The sequence below is a fragment of the Malaclemys terrapin genome, chromosome 6 (assembly GCF_027887155.1).
Source record: "Malaclemys terrapin pileata isolate rMalTer1 chromosome 6, rMalTer1.hap1, whole genome shotgun sequence".
Taxonomy (NCBI): Eukaryota; Metazoa; Chordata; order Testudines; family Emydidae; genus Malaclemys; species Malaclemys terrapin.
The window spans coordinates 29,810,271-29,832,035 of NC_071510.1; the positions used below are offsets into that span (position 1 = coordinate 29,810,271).

Here is a 21,765-nt window from a genome sequence, read left to right on the forward strand (position 1 = left end):
AGCCAGTCTTGGGAAGATCCATCCCCCTATTGCTCCTTTAATCTATTTGATACCACGTTCATGACTGTGACTACTGTGACCATGACACTTGGGCTCTGATGGTTTTGCCTACACTATCAGTCCTGGGTGGGGGGGGCAGGTGAGGAATCTCATTGAGTCCCAGGCTAAAACCCCATGATGTTAGACAGCACAAACATAGAGCTATCTGTTCCTCACAAACGTAGTCATTTTCCACTTTTATCTTTGAGTAATTTACAATAGAAACATCAAACCATGACAATCTGGGTACAGCAGCATTGCATATGTTGGATAAATTAACATCTGCAGCTTCCTGAAGTGCTGCTGTTTTTTGTTGTTGTTAGGTTGGGGTTGTTGTTGTTTGTTTGTTTGTTTAAGTATCCTTCACTTTGAATCCTCTACCCACATGATTTTCTCATTTTAAGTCCTGTGGATTTTGAGAGGTGGGAATAACATAACAGATTAAAGAGTTCCAGTCAAAAGTTACCTTAGTACGGTTGGTCTGTGGTTAAGTAATGAAATTACAGCAAACTCATAAAGAAATGGAAAGATTAAGCCTTTTGCCAGCAGTGGTCCTGATCTCCGATATATATGCACAATTCCCACTGGCTTTAATAAGTGTATGTGAGTGCAGAAATGGTATCAGTATTTGGGTTCAAAAATTAGACTGTATTTTGTTGTATCTATAAATATTTTTTAATCTCATTGAAAATGTGCAAACTTCCCCATGCTGTCTGTAATTAACATAAATATGTTCATGAAAGCGTGTTTTTTTTCCTTTTTTTCCTGGATATATTTTTCATCACAGATCTTCAAGTGATTTAAGTATGTGTATGTACGTATAGTGTTCATATTTTAAGGAGCATTTATTTTGCGCATAACTTTGAACAATGTAGAATTCTGCTTTTAATATCAGTACTAGCATCCTTTGAAATATGAACAATAGCTTGTACCTAGGTTTACCAATTATTTTACATACCAACATGTAATCAACTACACATTTGCCATTTAAAAGCTGTAGTATCTTTTCCAATTTCGAATTGGGATTCTTCACACAGGAGATTTTTTTCCCCCTATGAGAAATTTCAATATCATTTTGTCTAGTTGTTCCTTATGTTAAACTACCATATTATAAGCTTCTTTGGAATAATAAAATAGTACTGTAGTTACCCTCTTAAGTAGCAGAAAGTTGTTATGCCATTAAAGGTTGGTGGCTTTCTGCTGACTACAGACTGGTGAAAGATAAGCACTGGCATAAAGATTATTCCAGGTGCCCTGTTCACAGAATAACATTAATTGTGTATTCTTTAGAATAGGAGAATATTTTTATTTCTAAATATTTTTATTTCTAAAATTACATATTTAATTAGTACTGTGATATTATAATTCACTGATTAAATGGGCTTTGTCAGTTGTCAATCAAGCACTGTAAGACTGAGATAGTTTGCATGCTATTTATTTGAACTAAATCCCTAACAAGCCTCGTCTGCTAATTGAACTTAACATTTATGTTGCTAAATGAGAAGCATTTTGGCTGCAGTATAGGGTGGTAAGACCTACCCAGTGGAATAAACAACTAACATCTGTTATGCTGTCCTGCTCCAGCTTGGCTTTTACCAGTTAAGTACATCAGCCCTAGAGTCAAGGTTATGGAATACGTGGCTCTCTGGCTATGGTGCATATATGTGAAAAGGAAGGAATAACACAACATGAGTAAAGACCAGCCAACCAGAAGATATTTAGTGCAGCTGGTCCATTTTGCTTTAACCTCTACAAGCCCTACAAATATCAAAACAAAAGCCAAGAAAAGGATGTATGTTTTACAGCAGTTGTCAACAGAACATTCAAGTAAGCTTACAATAGTCACCATTAAAACAAAATTGACATTTAGCCATCCTTACCACAGGGTGATATCTGAGATAGCTTGGTATTTCCTGATACTTAGTACAGGAAATAATTGTAGAATCAGACAGCCCTGTGGGTAAACATTTTTTTTAGCAGTAACCACTGTTACTATACAGCTTCCTATAACTTTTGTTTCCTGTCCTGAGACAAATATCAATATATGCAATCAAACTGTAAGGTTTCATGTGTGACTTTCTGTATTAGGTTACTTCTCTTTACTGCCAGATTTGATTTTTCTACTGTCTGGACCAGTGAATTCAGCCAACTAATATGTAATGTAGAGTAAAGATAATGTATGAGTCTGTTGTTTATTTTTCTAATGTACATCCTCTTGTGATCAAGCAGAAACAAATAATTTTTGAATGTAACTGTGACTATTTTTACTTTTATTTGGAAAACAGACATTGACCTCCGATCTGGCTGAGTTGCAACGAGAGAGAGAAGATTTACAAGGAAAATTAGAGCATCTGGCCCAAGCTACCAGGTTGAAAGAGGGTCTGTCTCCTGTGACTTCTAACCAAATTGAAGTCATACCACCTACTTCTTCAAAGAACACAGATTTGGAGATGAAGCAGCTGTATTGCAAACTGAAGGTGAGAGAACAGATTAGTCAGCTAACAGGATAACTCTTAATGTAGGATTATTTCATTTGCTCGGTCTCAAAGATGTAAAAAGGTACAATTTGCCATAGGCTAGCCCATAACTAGGAATTTAAGTGTCAGATAATCTTTGTTATTAGATGGTAGACATAACCAAATGAGTGAATCTTGCAGTGAAAGGATCTTTTACAGACAAAGCAGGCCAAGATGAAAGCTTGTTGAAAGTGCAATGGAACTATATTATTAGAGGGAAATTGTTATTTCAGGCTTTGTGTGAGAAAGAGCTGATCATTAGTGACTAGGGTAAGATTGAAGTGTGCTGGTTGTGAAGACTTTCTGTCTTCTTATCTATAAATCACTATTACTGTTATCTTCAAAGGGAACTAGTCCCTTATTTTTATTGCATTTCTGGTGGTAGTTAACAACAATAATGCTAATGACTAAATAACCCAACAGTTGCACAGTAATTTAAAAAAAGATCCTTGCATATATGACTAGCAAATAATGAAGAAGGGGGGAGAGTTTATTTTTAAGAATTAATTTAAATTTAATTATTTAGTTGATGACCAGATATCATGGTGATGGGCATGCTAGGATTGGATGAATGGGTAAGGGACAAAAATAGGCAAGGAATAGGTAACAAGAAAAAATATAACTAGTTAATAATCTGATTTTTGAATCTCAGGTTATCTTGTTCTGCTCTATATAGACTCTTATAACATGCTCATAAACATAGTATAGCACTTTCCCATGGAGCATGAAGTGATGTGATTAACATCTGTCACATATTGTTTGTTCTCTCTGCCTCTCTCCATAGGGAGAAGTCTGAGCAGTGGAGAGTTTTGTTTTAGTAAGGTGTTTTTTATATATAAATACACACACACACACACATGCGCGCACACACACACACTGATATGTTTATGTTAGAAATGGCTAGATAAAAGAAATACAACTTTTGGTAATCTGAAAACTGTTTCTCTTAAAAGAAAGTTAGTCCTAGTTACCCAGGGGAGCACAAGCTGAGATGCCGGCACAGGTACAACTCTCAGATTGGGAAAGGAGTTCTTATATTTAGGGGTGGATTAAAGCAGGATCTGTAGATTTGGGCTGAGGACCATGGATCCATAAAATCTGGAGGCAAGGAACAGTGAGGGTAAGCCCATTGCTGGAGAGGAGACAGAAGCAGGGGGTAGCATTGGCAAGGCATATAGCTAGGACTGCTACAAGCTTGCGAGCAAGTTGGAGGGGTAGGGACCTTTGGTTTGTGGGTAGCTCTTGTGTTTCAGAGTATTGGCTCTGAGCCCAATTTAGTCTTAATCCACTACTACCTGTTGACTTAGTAGTAACCTCTCCAGCTAATGTGGGAGCAGACTTGACTTGATCCTTATGTTTGATTGTCATCTTCAACCAGAAGCCTACTGGTCATGACCTCTGTGGGTGCAGGGGCTTTAAAGAAATGAAAAACTGAGATCTTGTAATCTTCATTTGTGGGATGCTGGACATTTGTTTTTCTCCCAGCCCAACATCTCATCAAAGAAAGAAACATGCATGTTGATGAACCTAGTATTCCAAAATATTCCATTTGCCATGTAGAAACTATAAAATATTTGGACCAAAGTTATTTCTTGGTCCTTCAGACAGAGAATATTGCACTATTGAATAAAAATATTTGACACCAGCTGTATGGAAGCCTAGTATCAAAGATATTAAATCAGTTTTCAATGTATCTTTAAAAGTGTTCTAATTTTTTAAAGTAAAATTAAATACGTGAAAAACTCAGACCCCAAAGCATTAAGTGTCTGCATTTAGAGTGCAAGATCTTCAGTGTAGGAAACGACATACATGTAAGGTATTATTATTACTATTATTTATTATATCTGTTGGCCAAAACCTTATTCAGTATTTATCAAGTATTTAGTTCAAGCAAAACTCTCGTTGATTTTAATGGAAGTTTTCCTTGAGTAAGAACTCATTAAGAACTGATTGAGGATTTAGTCCTGTGTGTGTAAAGTTCAGTTGTATGATATAAATGTTTTATATTATACATATAAAGGTACAGATTACAAATAATACGTAAATCATTTTTGGTGGGTTTTTTTTTACTATTAGATTCTGAGTTCAGAATTTCTCCTGTAGCATTCACCCTAAAAATAATGCTGGGATCTGTATCCCTTACAGCTTTCATTTGCAGTGCCATTATCGACTCTTATAGGGAAAACACAGAACTTTGGACTTGATAAGTTGATAAGTAAAAGAGGTACTACTTTTCTACTCCTTAGTTTTAATATATATCAAACAATGTAAAACTTAGCACCTACAAGTCCACTCAGTCCTACTTCTTGTTCAGCCAATCAATAAGACAAACAAGTTTGTTTACATTTGCAGGTGATAATGCTGCCCACTTCTTGTTTACAATATCACCTGAAAGTGAGAACAGGCATTTGTATGGCACTGTTGTAGCCAGCATCGCAAGATATTTATGTGCCAGATGCGCTAAAGATTCAGATGGCCCTTCATGCTTCAGCCACCGTTCCAGAGGACATGTGTACATGCTGATGATAGGTTCTGCTCGAAAACGATCCAAAGCAGTGCGCCCGACGCATCTTCATTTTCATCATCTGAGTCAGATGCCACCAGCAGAAGGTTGATTTTCTTTTTTGGTGGTTCGGGTTCTGTAATTTCTGCATTGGAGTGTTGCTCTTCTAAGACTTCTGAAAGCATGTTCCACACCTTGTCCCTCTCAGATTTTGGAAGGCACTTCAGATTCTTAAACCTTGGGTCGAGTACTGTAGCTATCTTTAGAAATCTCACATTGCTATCTTGTTTCCGTTTTGTCAAGTCTGCAGTGAAAGTGTTCTTAAAATGAATAACATGTGCTGGGTCATCATCCACGGCTACTATAACATGAAATATATGACAGAATGTACGTAAAACAGAGCCGGAGACATACAATTCTCCCCCAAAGAGTTCAGTCTGAAATTAATTAACGCATCATTTTTTTAACGAATGTCATCAGCATGGAAGCATGACCTCTAGAATGGTGGCTGAAACATGAAAGGGGCATATGAATGTTTAGCATATCTGGCATGTAAATACCTTGCAATACTGGCTACACAAGTGCCATGTGAACGCCTGTTCTCACTTTCTGGTGACATTGTAAATAAGAAGTGGGCACCATTATCTCCTGAACAAGAAGTAGGACCTAGTGGACTTGTAGGCTCTAAAGTTTTAAATTGTTTTATTTGAGTGCAAGTATGTAAAAAAAAAAAAATCTACATTGTAAGTTGCACTTTCACGATAGAGATTGCACTACAGTATTTGTATGAGGTGAATTGAAAAATACTTTATTTTGTTCATCATTTTTATAATGCAAATATTTGTAACAAGAATAATAATATAAAGTGAGCTCTGTACATTTTGTATTGTGTTGTAATTGAAATCAATATATTTGAAAATGTAGAAAACATCCAAAATATTTAATAAATTTTAATTGATATTCTGTTGTTTAACAGTGCAATTAAAATTGCAATTAATTTTTTTAATTGCGATTAATTTTTTTGAGTTAATCGCATGAGTTAACTGCGATTAATTGACCGCCCTAATATTTATTCGTAATGTATAAGTCTACACACACATCCTATTAAAGATTTGGGATCTTAAACAGTTCCTTTCATTCCCCAATATGGCTGACTTATCATGGCTTATTTAGCACTCAAAAGAATGTTATTTTGATCCATTGATGCCTAATGGAAAATACTGAATAACATTATACCTAGAGTCAGTTCTGTTTCCATGTCAGACCATTTCTCTGTTGCTTTTCCCTGGTTTGTATTGCTAGAAACATTTTCAAGGAAACAAAATCTTTTTTGGTAAAGGTTGGATGCTCCTTTTGCTTACGTTTCATTGGCCAAGCGAAGCGAGTCCTTACGCTCAACTTGATGGGATTTCTCTGTCTGTATGTGAGAACTTTTGAAAATCACATTAATTCAATTCCAAAATTTCACGGCCTATCTAGGTGTGAATGGGCTGAACCCCATTGATTTTGGTGAAAACTGGAAAACCAGAAAAGCCAGTTTTCTACTAATCTAATTGTTATTATATAGGCTCTGGATACAGGGTGAGGAAGTGACCTCACAGAGCCCTATGGCAGGGGAGCAGAGTCACTTCGGATATAAGGGTGAGGCAGTAACTTTAGGATTTAGGGTAAGGATTAGAGTAGAGATTTAGGGGCCAGGGATTCAGCTGGGGGGGGGGGTAAGGGTTCCAGAGAATTCCTTTTGCCTGCTGCACAAAATGCGAATTCTGTGGTTCTGATTTTAGTGGGAGTCAGGCTGCTGGAAACTTCTCACCACCCTCTACTCTGCCATAAACCCCCTCTCTCCAGCTGAGCGTTCCATTAGTTTGAGCCCCTTCCATCTCTTCCTGGATATGTGGCCCATCTTACTTTCCAATTGATGTGGTCCTCCAACTTTCATCCCCTGCCTCTAGACTTCTTCCCTCCTGAAATCTATACATCTCCTGTGATATCCAATGTGACACCTCTCAGTCAGGAGCCACAACCCAACTGCCAGAATTCTCCTGTGAAATCTGGCTTAATCCACCATTCCTCCTACTTGTCACAGTTTAATTAGTATATTTTCCCTGACCCCCATGTGTCTCAGCAGCTGCATCTCTTTCTCTGCTCCTACTGATGCGTGTCATTCCCTAGCCCATCACCCGGGTGCTGGGGGCTCTCTTTCTCCTGGACATGCGGCTGCCTCTCATAATGCACTAGCAAAGTGAGTTGCCTCCCAAAACATGACGTGTAAAAACTTTAAATATATCACAACACTGTGCTGAGCACATTGAGTGCAAATAACTATTGTTGGATTTATGGAGTGGACTTATTTGTCCAAATCCTGAGATACTCTATTTCTACTCAATTTTTATTCTTCCAGTTGAAGTCCAGTGAGAGTCACAATATCTCATGGAAATCAATGGGAGTTTGCCTGAATAAGGACAATTATTTGGACATATGATGGTGTGGTGACTTTGGGATTTTGGAATAGGCACGGTAGATGTATGTGATTAACTCCCCTTGGATAGCATGTGCATATATATATATATATATATAATTAATCCAAAAAACATGCTCTTACAAGCATTTCCAGGTTGATGTCCTGTTACTAATGATAAATCAAAATATAGATAGTCAGCCTTCTCTATCCCTTTGAAGTGGGTTCCAGGGACAATTGCTTTTCTGGTATTCCCTTGCAGCTTGTCTGCATTGATGTTGTGCTGCCCATGAGTCAAATGGGTGGTATGAGCGTAACAGAAAAAGTGCGAAGAGATAGGGTCTGCATACACTTAGGTTATGTCTATACTACTGCCAGCTCAACACTCCAGAGATCGATTTAGCGGGTCTAATGAAGACCCACTAAATCGATGGTAGAGCGTTCTCCGGTCGACTCTGGTACTCCACCCGGAATGAAAAGAGTAAGGTAAGTCGACGGGAGAGTGTCTCCTGTCAACTCAGCATGGTGTATACACCACAGTAAGTAGGCCTAAGGTACGTCGAATCCTGCTACCTTATTCACGTAGCTGGAGTTGCGTAACTTAGATTAATTTACCATGGAAATGTAGATATAGCCATAGTCCGAGAATGTTCAGCCGATCCCTTAGGCCAGTGGTACTTGGGAATGAAATTCTCCCCTCTTTCTTACACACGCTGTCAATCCAAACCCTCTGTAAAAAAGCTTTGTTCATTCCTTCCTTCCCCTTCCAACACACCCTCTTCTGGTTTCTTTCCCCAGGAAGGGGTAATCCCCCTCTGGACGTGAGTGCTCTTATAGTTGTTTTAACAAGCTCTTCTTTGTGAGTCTTTGATTCTAAGAATGTGCAAGAGGCCCACTTCTCACATAAGCGTTCATGTTCACATGTGGTATGTAAACCCATATAACTGGGTATTATGCTTCGCTCTAATGAAGGTCAAGCTCAACACATAGGTCAGGAAACTCAGTAACATTCTGCTGCCATTTATCATTTAAAAAATGTTCTGGTGTAAACCTCACGTTTTCAGGATCAGGTGACATGCCAGATCCAGAAACTTTGGAATCCTAGGCATACTTTAACCACGTTAACATTTTTCACTTTATATAATAGATCACTGTAGCTCATTTCCATTAAGATCAATCCCACAGTCCTTACTCAGGTAAAATACCCAATGAGTTTCACTACACCACAACATTTTTTACTTACATTCATCTCATCTTAAAGGTTATAAAACTATACATAATTCTCTGTGTTTTACAGTATGTTTGTATTTACCACCCAGCACATCTTTTTTTTCTTGATTTTTTTTTTTAATTAAAAAAAAAAATCAAGTTTCAGGTTAAACTTACTGACACATTTTTCAACAGCTTTTGCTTTTAGCACCACCCTGCTTTTAATTTTTACTTTCTTTTAAGAATGTTAAACCAAAATCAATATAACCTCCTAGGATAACATTTTTAATGGCAAAAGAAAGTTCCCAGGCAGGGAAGGATAAGCAGCATTATTGAAATAAGTGACTAGCCAACATTTCCTGTTCTAATTTAACATTTTCTGTAGCACCAGAAAAGAGCCTGTACAATGTATTAAAAACAATACTTTACACCTAACTACACACACAAGAGCCTATACTCCCCTTGAGGTGCACGGTGCTATGTACAATACTCCCATTAATGTTAATGGGAGTTACAAGCCTGCACTGAGCAGGGAAATTCTCCTCAAGTATCTCTGTTTACTGCCTGTCTGATCTATTCGCTCACAGTTTTAGACTTAATGGGTAAATTCCCAAAGCCCAGCACAATGGCTGAACCTTCAAAAATGCATTGTGCACACATTTCCCACCCATGCAATTTTTGGGTATGCCACTTGCTTGGGGCTTTGAATATATAGCCCACTGTTACATACAGTAATTATACTGCTCATTTCAGCTATGGAGCTCTAATATATACATTTATTTGAACTTACAGTTAGATGGATACTTATTTAAATTCTCTTATTTCTCTTTCTGCAGACGGTGTTTAAAGCTGTGTCTACACTGCCTGGCAATTTGGACTAAAGTGCTCACCAAATGCTGCTCTGTAAATCTTCCATGTGGGTGTGAACTAAAATGTACCTAGTTTGCAATAAGATAGTCCTGTTTGAAGAAGGCTACGTTAATGCAAAATAGGTACCTTTTAGTTCGCCTCCACAGTGTCCACATGAGGGGGAGGGGTGCAGGATTTTGGTGCGTTCTGTAATTCACACCCCCAACAGTCCAAACTATAGGGCAGTGTAGACGAGCACTAAATTAATCTGCACCTGATCCTGGGCCAGATCATCCCCGGCAGATTTGCATGCAGAGGGGGCCTTCTGTGTGCAGATCTACCTCTTATTGTATAGAACAGGGGGAACGTCACCTTGATGGCACTTAACCCCCTTTGCTGCTGTCCCGAGTCAATGCTCCTTCACTGGAATTACATATGGCTCGATGTTTGGGGCTGCTACATTCCCCAACAGAGACTAGGGACTTGCATATGGAAATCTGACCAACTGGGAATGGTTGTTTCCATGTCTTCTATTTAGCAGCTGCAGTGGGCAGTGGAGCAACAGCTACTCTTGCAGCATGACTGCTTGTCTTATCATGGATGGTTGGTTTTTTTTTTTTTTGTTCTTGCAGATCCCCCCAAATCAAAAGGATTGGGAAGAACCATAGTCCCAAAAATCTCATATTCCAAACCATCCCAGCAGAGGGGTACAGTTCAAAGAAACTTCACAAGACTAACCATGTAGAGTTTTACTTCCTTCCTACTTAACCTCTCTTACTGACAATCCCATGCAAAGGAAAATCTGGTCCTGTTAGGTACAAAGTACCTATCTGTACCCTGAAGAACATATATTAATAAAGAATAATTATTGTCATGTGAAAAAAATAGCAGTTTTGAATGTATTTTCAAAGGCGAAGAGTTCTGATAAATGTGAAAATAGGAGTGTTCTTTTGTATAGATTGATAGATATGAAATGTTGATTAATAATGTTAATCAAAAAAACTTTTATACGGTAAGCCCTTTTATTTTAAACAAATTCATTATTGGGTATACCTCAGATAATATTTAATCCATACTATTTATGTTTTAATAAGTATTTTTTTCAATTTAGAATGCAAATAACGAAATCACTAAACACTCAACCACGATTAAGTCTCTGAAAAATGAAGCCCAGGAAAAAGAAGAAAGGATGCGGGAACTACAGGAAAAGTATGTTCTCTTCCTCTACCTATTGTGTTTGGTGCCACCCAGTGGCAGATATGTGATTATTCCAAAATTGATCATTTCAGATCCAGACTTTCTGAGAGAAACCTCTCTCTCTCTCTTTTTGATAAATCTTGCAAACTGTTCAGGCTTTTCAGAAAATCAGAACAGTATACGCTAAGATCACATTTTGTATAAACTGATGAGTGATTAGCTGGCTACAATTTCTGCACTGTAATAAGAATATCTAAAGTCAGAATTCAGACCCTAGAGTGGACTTAGTTATCCTTGATGTAAATCTAAATGAATGCCTCAGCAGTGCTAAAAGCAGTCTTTCAAATACAGTAATTCTTTGCCTTGGGGCTAGGAGACATGTCAAGGTTTAGATGCTTAAACTGGATTAAATATCCAGTCTTTTATTTGTAAAAAGTGCAAAAGGACAGTTGTGTTTGTTTATATTTGAATTGATTAAGATTTATTTTAACTTTGGAATTCATGTATATTGATTTTGACATATACTACTGAGATTTTTCCCCCCCTAGATTCATAGTGTAAAAGCAGCTGTACTACTGTTCTTCAGTTAAATTTAGGATATAAATAGAACCTCTTTGCACATTTATGAATTTCATGTCTGATCAGAAGTTTTTTTTTTAATAACCCAGTCCAACCATCCCCAATGTTTTATTTTAGAGAATCTGTATAATTTTCCTTATTGATACAATTTGCTCACTTCAAACAGAAAAGATTATTTAAAAACACTTTAATAGTGTTTATTTTCTAGTGGTTAATGCCTTAAGAAAAAAAATAAAGAAGCCTTCTACTGTTGTGTGTAGATTTAGATTAAAAATATTGGTACTGTTTATTATATTGTTTTTATATAACACATACTACATTTGCTTTGTCAGAGGTATTCCACCTAGTCACCCAAATAACACTAATGTGTCAATACACATGTGAAAATAGATTGAAGGAATATATTGTACTATAGTTTTATTGTGATATCAGCAATGTTTTATGTATCAACATACTGCTATCATTCATTTTGTTTTATATGGAAAAAAACAGTCTAGCTGGATGAACATATTCAGAAAATACTCAGTGTTTAGATTTAAAATATTAATTTGTACTCTAGCTGGAGAAGCATTGCATGAGGCATACATTTCTGCATCATAAAATTTCGAAGATGTCACGTGAAGTGTGAGTTTGATTTTTCAAGAGGCTTCTGTTAAAATACTGCTAAATTATTTTATGAGATTTTGCAGTTTTGTAAAAGAAATTACAGTGTGGTTTTTCAGATGCTACCCACTGATGCAATTTCCCTTTATTACAGTGTATTATTGAGTTCCAGAAATGGAAATGTTTTTCCCTTTTTAAAAAGAATTCTACCAACATAATGATTGGAAAGTATCTATCACATAATAGTAACAGTTTTTTTTTAATTCATTAAAGTTTCTAAATATTTTTCTGAACAGCTGCTTCTCTTTTATAAATATGCACTGAAGTATTATTGTTGTGCTTTCACCTTAATACAATATAATACAGTACAAACCACTGTAAACCACAATAAAGTGGAACCTTTGAATTAATAGGACTAGGACTGTTAGTTAAAAGATTAAATACACTATGCTGTGCTTCAGGAATAAAATAAATTGCAACTATTTACGCCACCATTTTTGGAAACTAATCAAAAGCTATATGAAAAATACTTAATGTACATTAATTCATTTTAATTGTTTAAAGTAACCATTTTCTAACTATATTTCTTAATAGTGTGCGTACTGTGACTTTCCCCCCTTATTTCAAGGGTTTCTCGAATGGAAAGGGACATAAATATGAAAAGACATTTGATAGAAGACTTAAGGTCTCGTCTGAAAGCAAACCAGGAAACTGAAAAAACCTTTAATGAAACATTAGAAAGTTTTGAGAAAAAGGTACCTCTTGTTTGTTGTTAATATTTATACCAAAAATAAACTGCTTTTGATTTGCAGAAGTTATTCCAACCAACTATACAAATAGCACCACAATTTTAAACATACAATACATTTCGTTAACTTATTGCAGTTCTATCTATTTGGGTTTATATGAATTTAGTACATGATGGTTGCATTGATTAATTGTATAATTCACCATAATTCAATGGATATACATAAGAAATGTAACTAAATAATGAGCATAAATAGAAAACTCAGTGTTGATATTTGCTGTATGTAGCCTTGATGGAATGTGTGACATTTTACAACATTATAAAATGCATTGGAGATCAAACAAAGATCGTTCTATACACAAAATATATTGACATATATTTTCCATCTATTTTAGTTAAATTTTTTAGTATTTTAAACAATATAAATTCCTGCTTGTAGTGCAGTATTATCAATAATTAAAAATTCAGGTTTTATCACTTCTTATGTTGTTTCTATATTAATTAAAACTTACAGGTCAGCATTCAAATTATTGTTTTTTCCTAAATAGCTAAAGGCATTTCATGTAAGTTGGAAGATCTTAGATATGATAGGACATCTTTTTATAATATCCATACAGTGCATTATCCCTGACAAAGAGAGCAGACTAGTGGGTCTCTATGAGGTTATACAATGTATGACCCCAAAATAGAAATAAACAATTTGCCGAGCAAGACATACTTTTATTCTCTTAGAAAGCGAGTGCTGGCTGCACGGCTCATACAGCAGTCTGTGCTTGCAGTCATTAAGCATTGTCAGCTCCAGAGAGAGCTGCTCTCTTACCCCCAATGCCAGAGAGAAGGTGTCATTAAGGAATCCTCAACCAGAGAGAGAGGGATAAAGTGAGGAAAGAGCAAGCTAAATACCTGGTTTTGTTTTTAGAGAAAATAGTTTAGAGTTCAGTGTAACACTTTGCTCTTATGCATTGCTCTTTGAGCATTTTCAGCATCCCATTTTTCAGCTTCAACAGGGTCAGAGCCCATATATTTCTATTGTTATTTGTAAAGGATGAAATTGAAAAATATAACATTATCTTCAATTGAAAATCAGAGAAATTCACCAATACTGTATATTATCTGTAGGACTGTTGATTAATACAATCTGCCATCAGAGTAAAGTGATTTTCTAGGAATATTCTTTTATTTCAATTTAGCCTAAATCACTACTCCCTATATATAACAGTTGTAATGAGTTATCCAGAAGACTATGCATGCTATCACATTGTAGACAATTACCATTTTCTCAACTAAGTTTTGATTTTATGCTTTTTCCCCCCTGTGATTAGAAAGATTTGAAATTATGGCTTAGCTCGTTGTATTAGTGAAACATGTCTAAAAGCTACAATCCAACAAGTAAACTTAAGAGCTTTTTTTATTCACGTATCATACCTGTCTAGACTCTCACTCTTTATGCAACCATTTTATATAAAATAATCTATGAGTGGGTCAGTAACAGCTGCTTATTAAATGCCTATTGTGATTGCTGGAAATTCTACTAAGTTTTTAGCCTAAATACCAGTTTATGCAGTAAAAACAAAAATAAGTGTGCTTGTGATTTTGGTTCATGTTTGTAGGTTTTCTGTCTAAATAATCAAATTGCCTGTGGTTTTACTTCAGGTAAAGACATTGACTGAAGACTGTTCAAACAAGAAAACATCAATTGATTCACTAAAGCAAAGGCTTAATGTAGCTACAAAAGAGAAATCACAGTATGAACAGATGTATCGCAAGGCTAAAGATGAGTTGGGGAAAAAGGTATATTAGAGTGTTGCTGGTTAACGTAGAACAATTTTATTGTCCCTTTTTCCTTGACTTTTTCATGCACAGTTTTATTTTTAAAAAATGAAAAGTTGCAAGGTTAGCAACTTAATTTTTTAAAATACTTATAGAAGAATATAAAACAGAATAATAGTAACATCTCTCTATATAAGATTGTATTTAGTTTGGCTTGAAGCTATATTACCTTATTATTACTGAAAATTCAGTCCCTATAACATGGATATAATGTACAAAGATTCCCGTGAAATTGAATTTTATGTATTGTAAATGGAATGTCCCATAATGTTAACTAATGATGTGTATTTTTTAGACTAAAATTACATCACAGCTGTCTCCCAGTACCAGTTCTATTTTCATGTTTCTGTACTTCAGGATCTCAAGCTTACCAATCTAGAAGGTAAAATGATTGAAGCTGAATGTGCCATGACTGAACTTGAGACAACTGCATCGCAGCAACTCCATGGCTTGGCAAAACAAAGTGGGCAGGCACTGGAAGTAGTGCAGAAGAAAATGCTGCTGGCCAATGACAAAGTGGAAGAATTCATAACATTTGTGAAGGTTGGAATTTTGTTTCTCTTTTGATCATTTGACCAGACACCACCACAAGCACAAGCTATGCAAGTGGTCTTTTGGGCACCATACTTTGGCGTGTCAGCAGGTCCAGAGTGGGAGGAAATCAATGACAGCCAAGTCATCAGCTCTCAGTATAAGCTCCCACTAGTTGTAAGGCCAACCTTTGTCTATGACTGCCTGTGCTGTCTATCCAAGAGAAAAAATGCCCTGGTGGTTCTATTTCAAATGGGTCTAGAATCGGGCTGTCAATTAATCACAGTTAATGCATGCAATTAATGCAAAAAAAATTAACTACATTAAAAAAATAGTTACGATTGATTTCAGTTTTAATTGCACTGTTAAACAATAACAGAATACAAGTTTAAATTTATTATTTTATTTTTGGATATATTTCCGCATTTTCAAATATATTGATTTCAAGTACAACATAGAATACAAAGTGTACCGTGCTCACTTTCTATTATTATTTTGATTACAAATGTTTGCACTGTAAAAAGATAAACAAAAAAAATAGTATTTTTCAGTTCACCTTATAAAAGTGAAAAGTATTTTTCAGTTCACTCAGTCCTACTTTTTGTTCAGCAAATCGCTAAGACAAACAAGCTTGTTTACATTTGCAGGAGATAATGCTGCCTGCTTCTTGTTTACAGTGTCACTTGAAAGTGAGAACTGGCGTTTGCATGGCACTGTTGTAGCCGGCATTGCAAGCTGATGTTGCAATGTGCCAGATATGCTAAACAGTCTCATGCCCCTTCATGTGTCGACTTGTAGGCTGTAAAGTTTTACATTGTTTTGTTTTTGAGTGCAGTTATGTAAAAAAAAAAAAAATTCTATATTTGTAAGTTGCACTTTCACGATAAAGAGATTGCACTACAGTACTTGTATGAAGTGAATTGAAAAATACCATTTCTTTTGTTTATCTTTTTTACAGTGCAAATATTTGTAATCAAAAATAATATAAAGTGAGCACTGTACACTTTGTATTCTGTGTTGTAATTGAAATCAATACATTTGAAAATGTAGCAAAACATCCAAGAATATTTATAATACATTTAAATTGGTATTCTATTATGCTTTAACACTGCAATTAAAACTGCCATTAATCACAGCTATATTTTTAATCTCATGATTAATTGTGATTATTTTTGTAATCATTTGACAGCCCTAGTCTAGAATTGTGAATTTACATCTTTCATGCATTAAAAAAAGAAGTTCACAATCTTTAGCTAGAATAAAGCACCAAGTTTGCTGCTTACGCGCACACATTTCTATGATGTTTTTTGTAAATATGAAATGAGATATCTAGAATAAATTGAACAATACTAAGTCACCAGGACCAAATGGTATTCACCCAAGAGTTCTGGCTAAAATTAAGGAACATCTATATTAGCTCTAACCTATCCATTTCTAATTTCTCTCTACGTGTATTCCAGGATATTGGAGTCTGTTTTCACTTATGGTGTAATTCTGGAGTAACTTCATTGAAGACAATGGAATTTCACTGGTATAAAACTAACGGGAGAGCAGAATCAGGCTTAAGAGCTTGTTTCATGTTCCCCTTTTCTCTATAGAACAGTAGTGGGTGGCCTGACAGGGTAATCCACTGGTGGGCTGCAAAACAGTTTGTTTACATTGACCGTTTGCAGGCACAGCCACCCACACCTCCCAGTGGCTGTGGTTCACTGTTCCTGGCCAAGGGGAGCTGCGGGAAGCGGCGCAGGCCTCAGGGACTTGCTGGTCGCTGCTTCCTGCAGCTCCCATTGGCCAGAAACGGCGAACCATGGCCATGGGAACTGCGGGAAGCCATGCCTGTGGATGGTCAATGTTAACAAACTGTCTCGCGGCCCATCAGCAGATTACCCTGATGGGCCACGTGCGGCCGAGAGGCCGCAGGTTGCCCACCACTGCTATAGAATCTCTTACATGACTCCAGTTACTTAAAAAGACTTTTATTTTCTAATCACCTTTTGCACAAGTTAATTGGGAAATAGAAATTAAATTTAATTGTAGCAAATGAAGACTAGGGTACGATTCCATCCCTCAAGAGTGAACAGTTGCTGCAAAAATAGAAGATGGGAAAGTAGAAGCTTTTCTTCTTTCGTAAGTGGCAGATTCAGGATGAGGTAGTTAACTTACTCTGTAGCAGAAAACCAGCTACTTCTATATTGTACTCACTGGTGAAGGCTGCCACTTTGTAACCACAGAGCCATGAGTATTCATTAACATTTACCTAGTTCCCTTGTAATGTAAAATAATTCAGTTTTCAAGTACATAGTCATTCAAACCTCACCTCAATAAAAGAATGTGTATTCATAGTTCAAATATTTTTTTTGCTGAATACTGTTAATCTGCTGCACCTGTCCCTTTTTGTAGATAAATTGCATGGAAATGAAGATGTGTCTGTAAGTCAAATATTGGTGAACACAGAAGACCTTGTTAGACTGCTTTAATTAGCTAGTTACTAAATATTTGTGAAAGAAAAGTCTTCTGAAACCAAATTTTATCCACAGTGCACCACAGTAAAAGGTATAGCTGAAAATCTTTCACAAGTTTCAGTGAAGTTATAGACTGTATCAGGTAAATTGTGTAAAATACCTTTTACAGTCTCGTACTGTAAGAAAATCGAGTTAGCACAATGAAGCAGAAGCAGTGCTCTCTCTCCCACACTGCCGCTTTTTTTTGAAGTTTGCACTGTCTCTTCTATTCTCTTCAGATGGCTGTCAATTTTCCCTTCTCTTCATTTTTTTACTTTGGTGTTTGGCCCACCCTCTTGTCTCAATACTTAACTCTTGTCATGGGATACTTGTCTCCGTATGAATGACTCATCCAATTGCAGTTACCTCTCGTTTCTTCAATTTAACCTCTTTGTTTGATGTCTTACTCTGGACCATCATTTTAGCGTACTAATTTGGTCACTCCTTAAAATAACTTATTTTTATTAAGGCAAACACCACACACTGTCTCTGTCATTAATCTCTTGATCTGTTTATTCCTTTTTCTCATCACCATCTTTCTCTTTCTCTCCTTTATTATTACTTACTTTCTCTTCCTGAGCCACAACACTCCTCCCATCATACGATCCTTTCAGGACCTCCAGTCCATCTGCCTATTCTCCATCTTTACATTTCAGCCACCTTATTCTTCTCCTTTTAATTTCCCCCTTTCTTCTGTTTGCTTCTTCTATTCACCCTCAGCTCTCCCCCCCGCTCTCCCCCCCACATTTGATTCATTTGCTTCTTTCTCCCTCCAACCTACAGCCTTTGTCTTCTCTTACTTGTGTTTATTCCTCCTCTCACCCTGCAAGATGCCTCTAGTAAAAGCACAATATAATACAGATTCATTCTTTCCCTTTCTTCAAGTCTATTTTCAAACATTCTAAACAATCCTACTTCTATAGCAAAATTGTGTGTGTTTACCCCTCCCTTCGTCCCCCATGTCTCTTCTATATCTTACTTTCTCTCTATAAACCCTTATTGCAAGGGCTTTGTTTCAGTTCTCATCCTTCTCAATCTGCCACTTTAACACAGTCAATCACCCTCTTCTCTGCTTATTTCTCCTACCTTTACACCTGTTCCTTGATAAATCCCTACCTGCTCTATAATGGTGTCTCCCCGGTTTTCAGTTCTCATTCTTTCTGTCTACTCCCTCCTTAGTTCTCTTTGTGAGCTTATCTTCTCTCTTAGTTTCATCTAAATCTCTTGTGTATCATATTAACACGTCTTTCCCTCTGCCCCAACTGCATCACCAAGTCCCGTTGCTTCTTCCTGCAACACATCTCTAAAACTCATCTTCTTCATCCCCACCGCTAAAATACTTGCCCCGAAGCAGTCTCCTACATAGCCTCCCTGCCTCTCATCTCACCTCCATTCAATATATGCAAAATGTCACCACAAAATAATACTCTTCATGCACTTTGACCTCACTGCCTTCTTTGAAATACCTACACTTGCTTCCTCTCATATTTTGCAACTTAAAGCTTCTTGTCTTTGCTTTTAATTCACTCTACATCTCTATACCTGCCTACATCTCTTCTCTTCCATTTCCTCTCAAGCCCATCTCTGACAATCCCATTTGTATTCCTTTTCCACTTCCATCTTCGTTTTTTGCCATGCTGCACTTTATGCTCTTTCCTTGTATGCAAATCAGCCATCTTTTCTTCTTTCATCTCCACTCATGTGAGTCATTCTTATATGAAGCCTTAATTGTGTTTTAGCCAATAGGAAAATGTTTGCATTTTTCATACTGTACCTCAGAAGCAACCTATAGCAAATTACCCAAACAGAGCTCACATAGACTTGGACCTCACTACAGTATATCCATGAAGAAAAGGTTTAACATTCCCTCGCATTTGCTTCTGAATTACCTGGCAGGAGTCTAATTAAAGGAATGGGTGGCATATTATGCACTCGTAACACCTATTGCCCATTATTTAGATGATATAAATGGCAGCACTTAAAGTTTGGACTTTCAACATATATATCACTTTATAGATACTGCATTTTCTATATTTGGTTTAGATTGTAAGCTTTTGGATCAGGGACTGTATCAAAGACTGATAACAAAGAAGTTAGGGGTGACAAGTGCATAATACACCACCCATTGCTTTAATTAGGCCCATGCCTGGTAATTCAGTAATAAATGTTATGGAATGTTAGAATAGATTCTTCATGACTATATTGTGGTGAGGTCCAAGTCTCTGTGTGCTGAGTTTTACTCATTTGCTATAGTTTTCTTCAGAGGGACAATATGAAAAATTCAAACATTTTCCTATTGACTAAAACACAGAGAAAAGCTTCCCATAAGAATGACTCACATGAGTGAAGATGAAAATGCAGAAAAGGATCTGAGATTGTAGGAATTGGGAATTAGTGACTAAGTGGCTGGTTGTATTGGGGGAGATTCCTGATATTTGGAAAATGTTCTGGGCCTATTTGGTGATCTCCCTGCCTGGGAAAAAAGCAACACACACCCACACTCCAGTTCATGGACCCTCGCACTCAGGGAACCAGTCTCCTGGAGAAGGAGAAAGAAAGATAAATCCTTGTCAGCAACACTCAAAATTCTCCAGGAGCAATGGGGGAGGAGAGAAAACTCTACACATTCTCAATGGTACCTTTCTCCTGTGATGTTTCTTTGCCTCCCAATACCCGAGGCATGGGCGACCTTGACAGTGATCCTCTTCCACTTCCTTCATTGCTGGGTCCAGGATATGAAAAGAACACAGGCCAATAATGGTTGCCTAGATATGATACAGGATGGGTACCTAGTACTGCCTGATGATATATGGCCAATATTTGTCTCATTGAACACAGCTATTCTTCATAGTATTCATCAGATTTACTGTTTGATTTGTTCATCCCAGGTAGGAGTGGACAGTTGAACTTTCCCACCAGCAAGAGGACTTGCACATTCATCAGCCATATCTGCATCAGAAGATATTAAATGCAGTGGCTAAAAATGCTTAGTATTTTAAGTTAGGAATGGACTAGCCTCCATTAAATCAGAGAACTAGAGATTACTGCACAGAAGAAATCCACATAATTTAAAAAACTGTGCTACTGTTAGTTTGTCCAAAGATCACTTTATTAGGTTACAGGGACAGCTTAGAAATGAGAATGGTTATTGTACCATTTATGTAAATGAACGCTATCAGTTTTGCTTTGAAAGTGAACACCTTGGACACGGCTGTAAGTTGATAGGAAATATGTTCCCAATTGGGAACATTTAAAAGCCAGAAGAAAACCATCTGGTCCATTAAGCATGCTCTTAATTGTCATCACTTTATCTAGAAAAAATATCCAGTGTGATTCCTTTGTATTGTGCTGTAGCAGGTGATGTAGTCTGACAATCTGTGTTCTACCTGAATCAACCAAATACGTGGTTAAAAGAAAGCAACTCAGTTTGATGAAAATCAGTATTTTCATTTGCAAAACACAGCCCTCATGGAGTTTTTTAAATGACAAATAATGCAGCAAATGCCCTGCAAGTGAGGATGTTCTACATGCAAAGCACAACTTGTCTCTCTTTAAAAAAAAAAAAAAAAACAAACACCACCTTACCATTTTAAAAATCAAATACAGATCAGTTTTCCTGCTAGGAGTGCTGGTTTCAGGAAAAAAGAGAACCACCACTTTTATAAAGAAACACCAACAGTTGATGGTTCTGAGAAGAAATTGGTGATAAATTAAGTTAATCTCCATCAGGATTACTCTGCAGCTGGGATTTAGGCAAATTGAATCAGAGGCCTGAATAGTGTCAGTGAATATCTATTAGACTGTAAACAGAATAATAGGTTCTGTGGATTTTAATGAATGAAGTGAATGGCTGAACTCCTACTGTTTAGGGATGGCATATGGTTAGTGATGCATACAGTACAACAGTATAATGTAAATGTCTTAATGGATAGAATCTTGATTAATAAAATTGAAGGATAAATAGAGAGCTTTTCCTTACTCAACATTTTCTATTATTTTTAAGCTGTAGAAAAAATGCATTTCGCTTGGGTTTTTATCTCTATAACAGATAAAGATGATATGGATGTAGATAAAACATCTAGAATATTATTTAACATTTTTTGTCTTCAGCCAGCATCACAATTTGGAAGAATTAGATTAAATGATCGATTCTATGTAACCAAATTGCAAGGTCTAACATATTTCAGCAGCTGCATGTGTAA

General features: G+C 36.6%; 1 protein-coding gene across 1 annotated transcript in view; it reads left to right on the forward strand.

Annotated features, from left to right (window-relative positions):
* The window catches only part of CNTLN (centlein), a 277,422-nt gene that overhangs the window by 232,405 nt on the left and 23,252 nt on the right, over positions 1 to 21,765 (forward strand). The window contains exons 19-23 of the mRNA XM_054033059.1: positions 2,325 to 2,516; positions 10,686 to 10,783; positions 12,582 to 12,708; positions 14,355 to 14,492; positions 14,889 to 15,074. Of these exons, the coding sequence (XP_053889034.1) occupies positions 2,325 to 2,516; positions 10,686 to 10,783; positions 12,582 to 12,708; positions 14,355 to 14,492; positions 14,889 to 15,074 (741 nt within the window). The remainder of the gene's footprint in view (positions 1 to 2,324; positions 2,517 to 10,685; positions 10,784 to 12,581; positions 12,709 to 14,354; positions 14,493 to 14,888; positions 15,075 to 21,765) is intronic.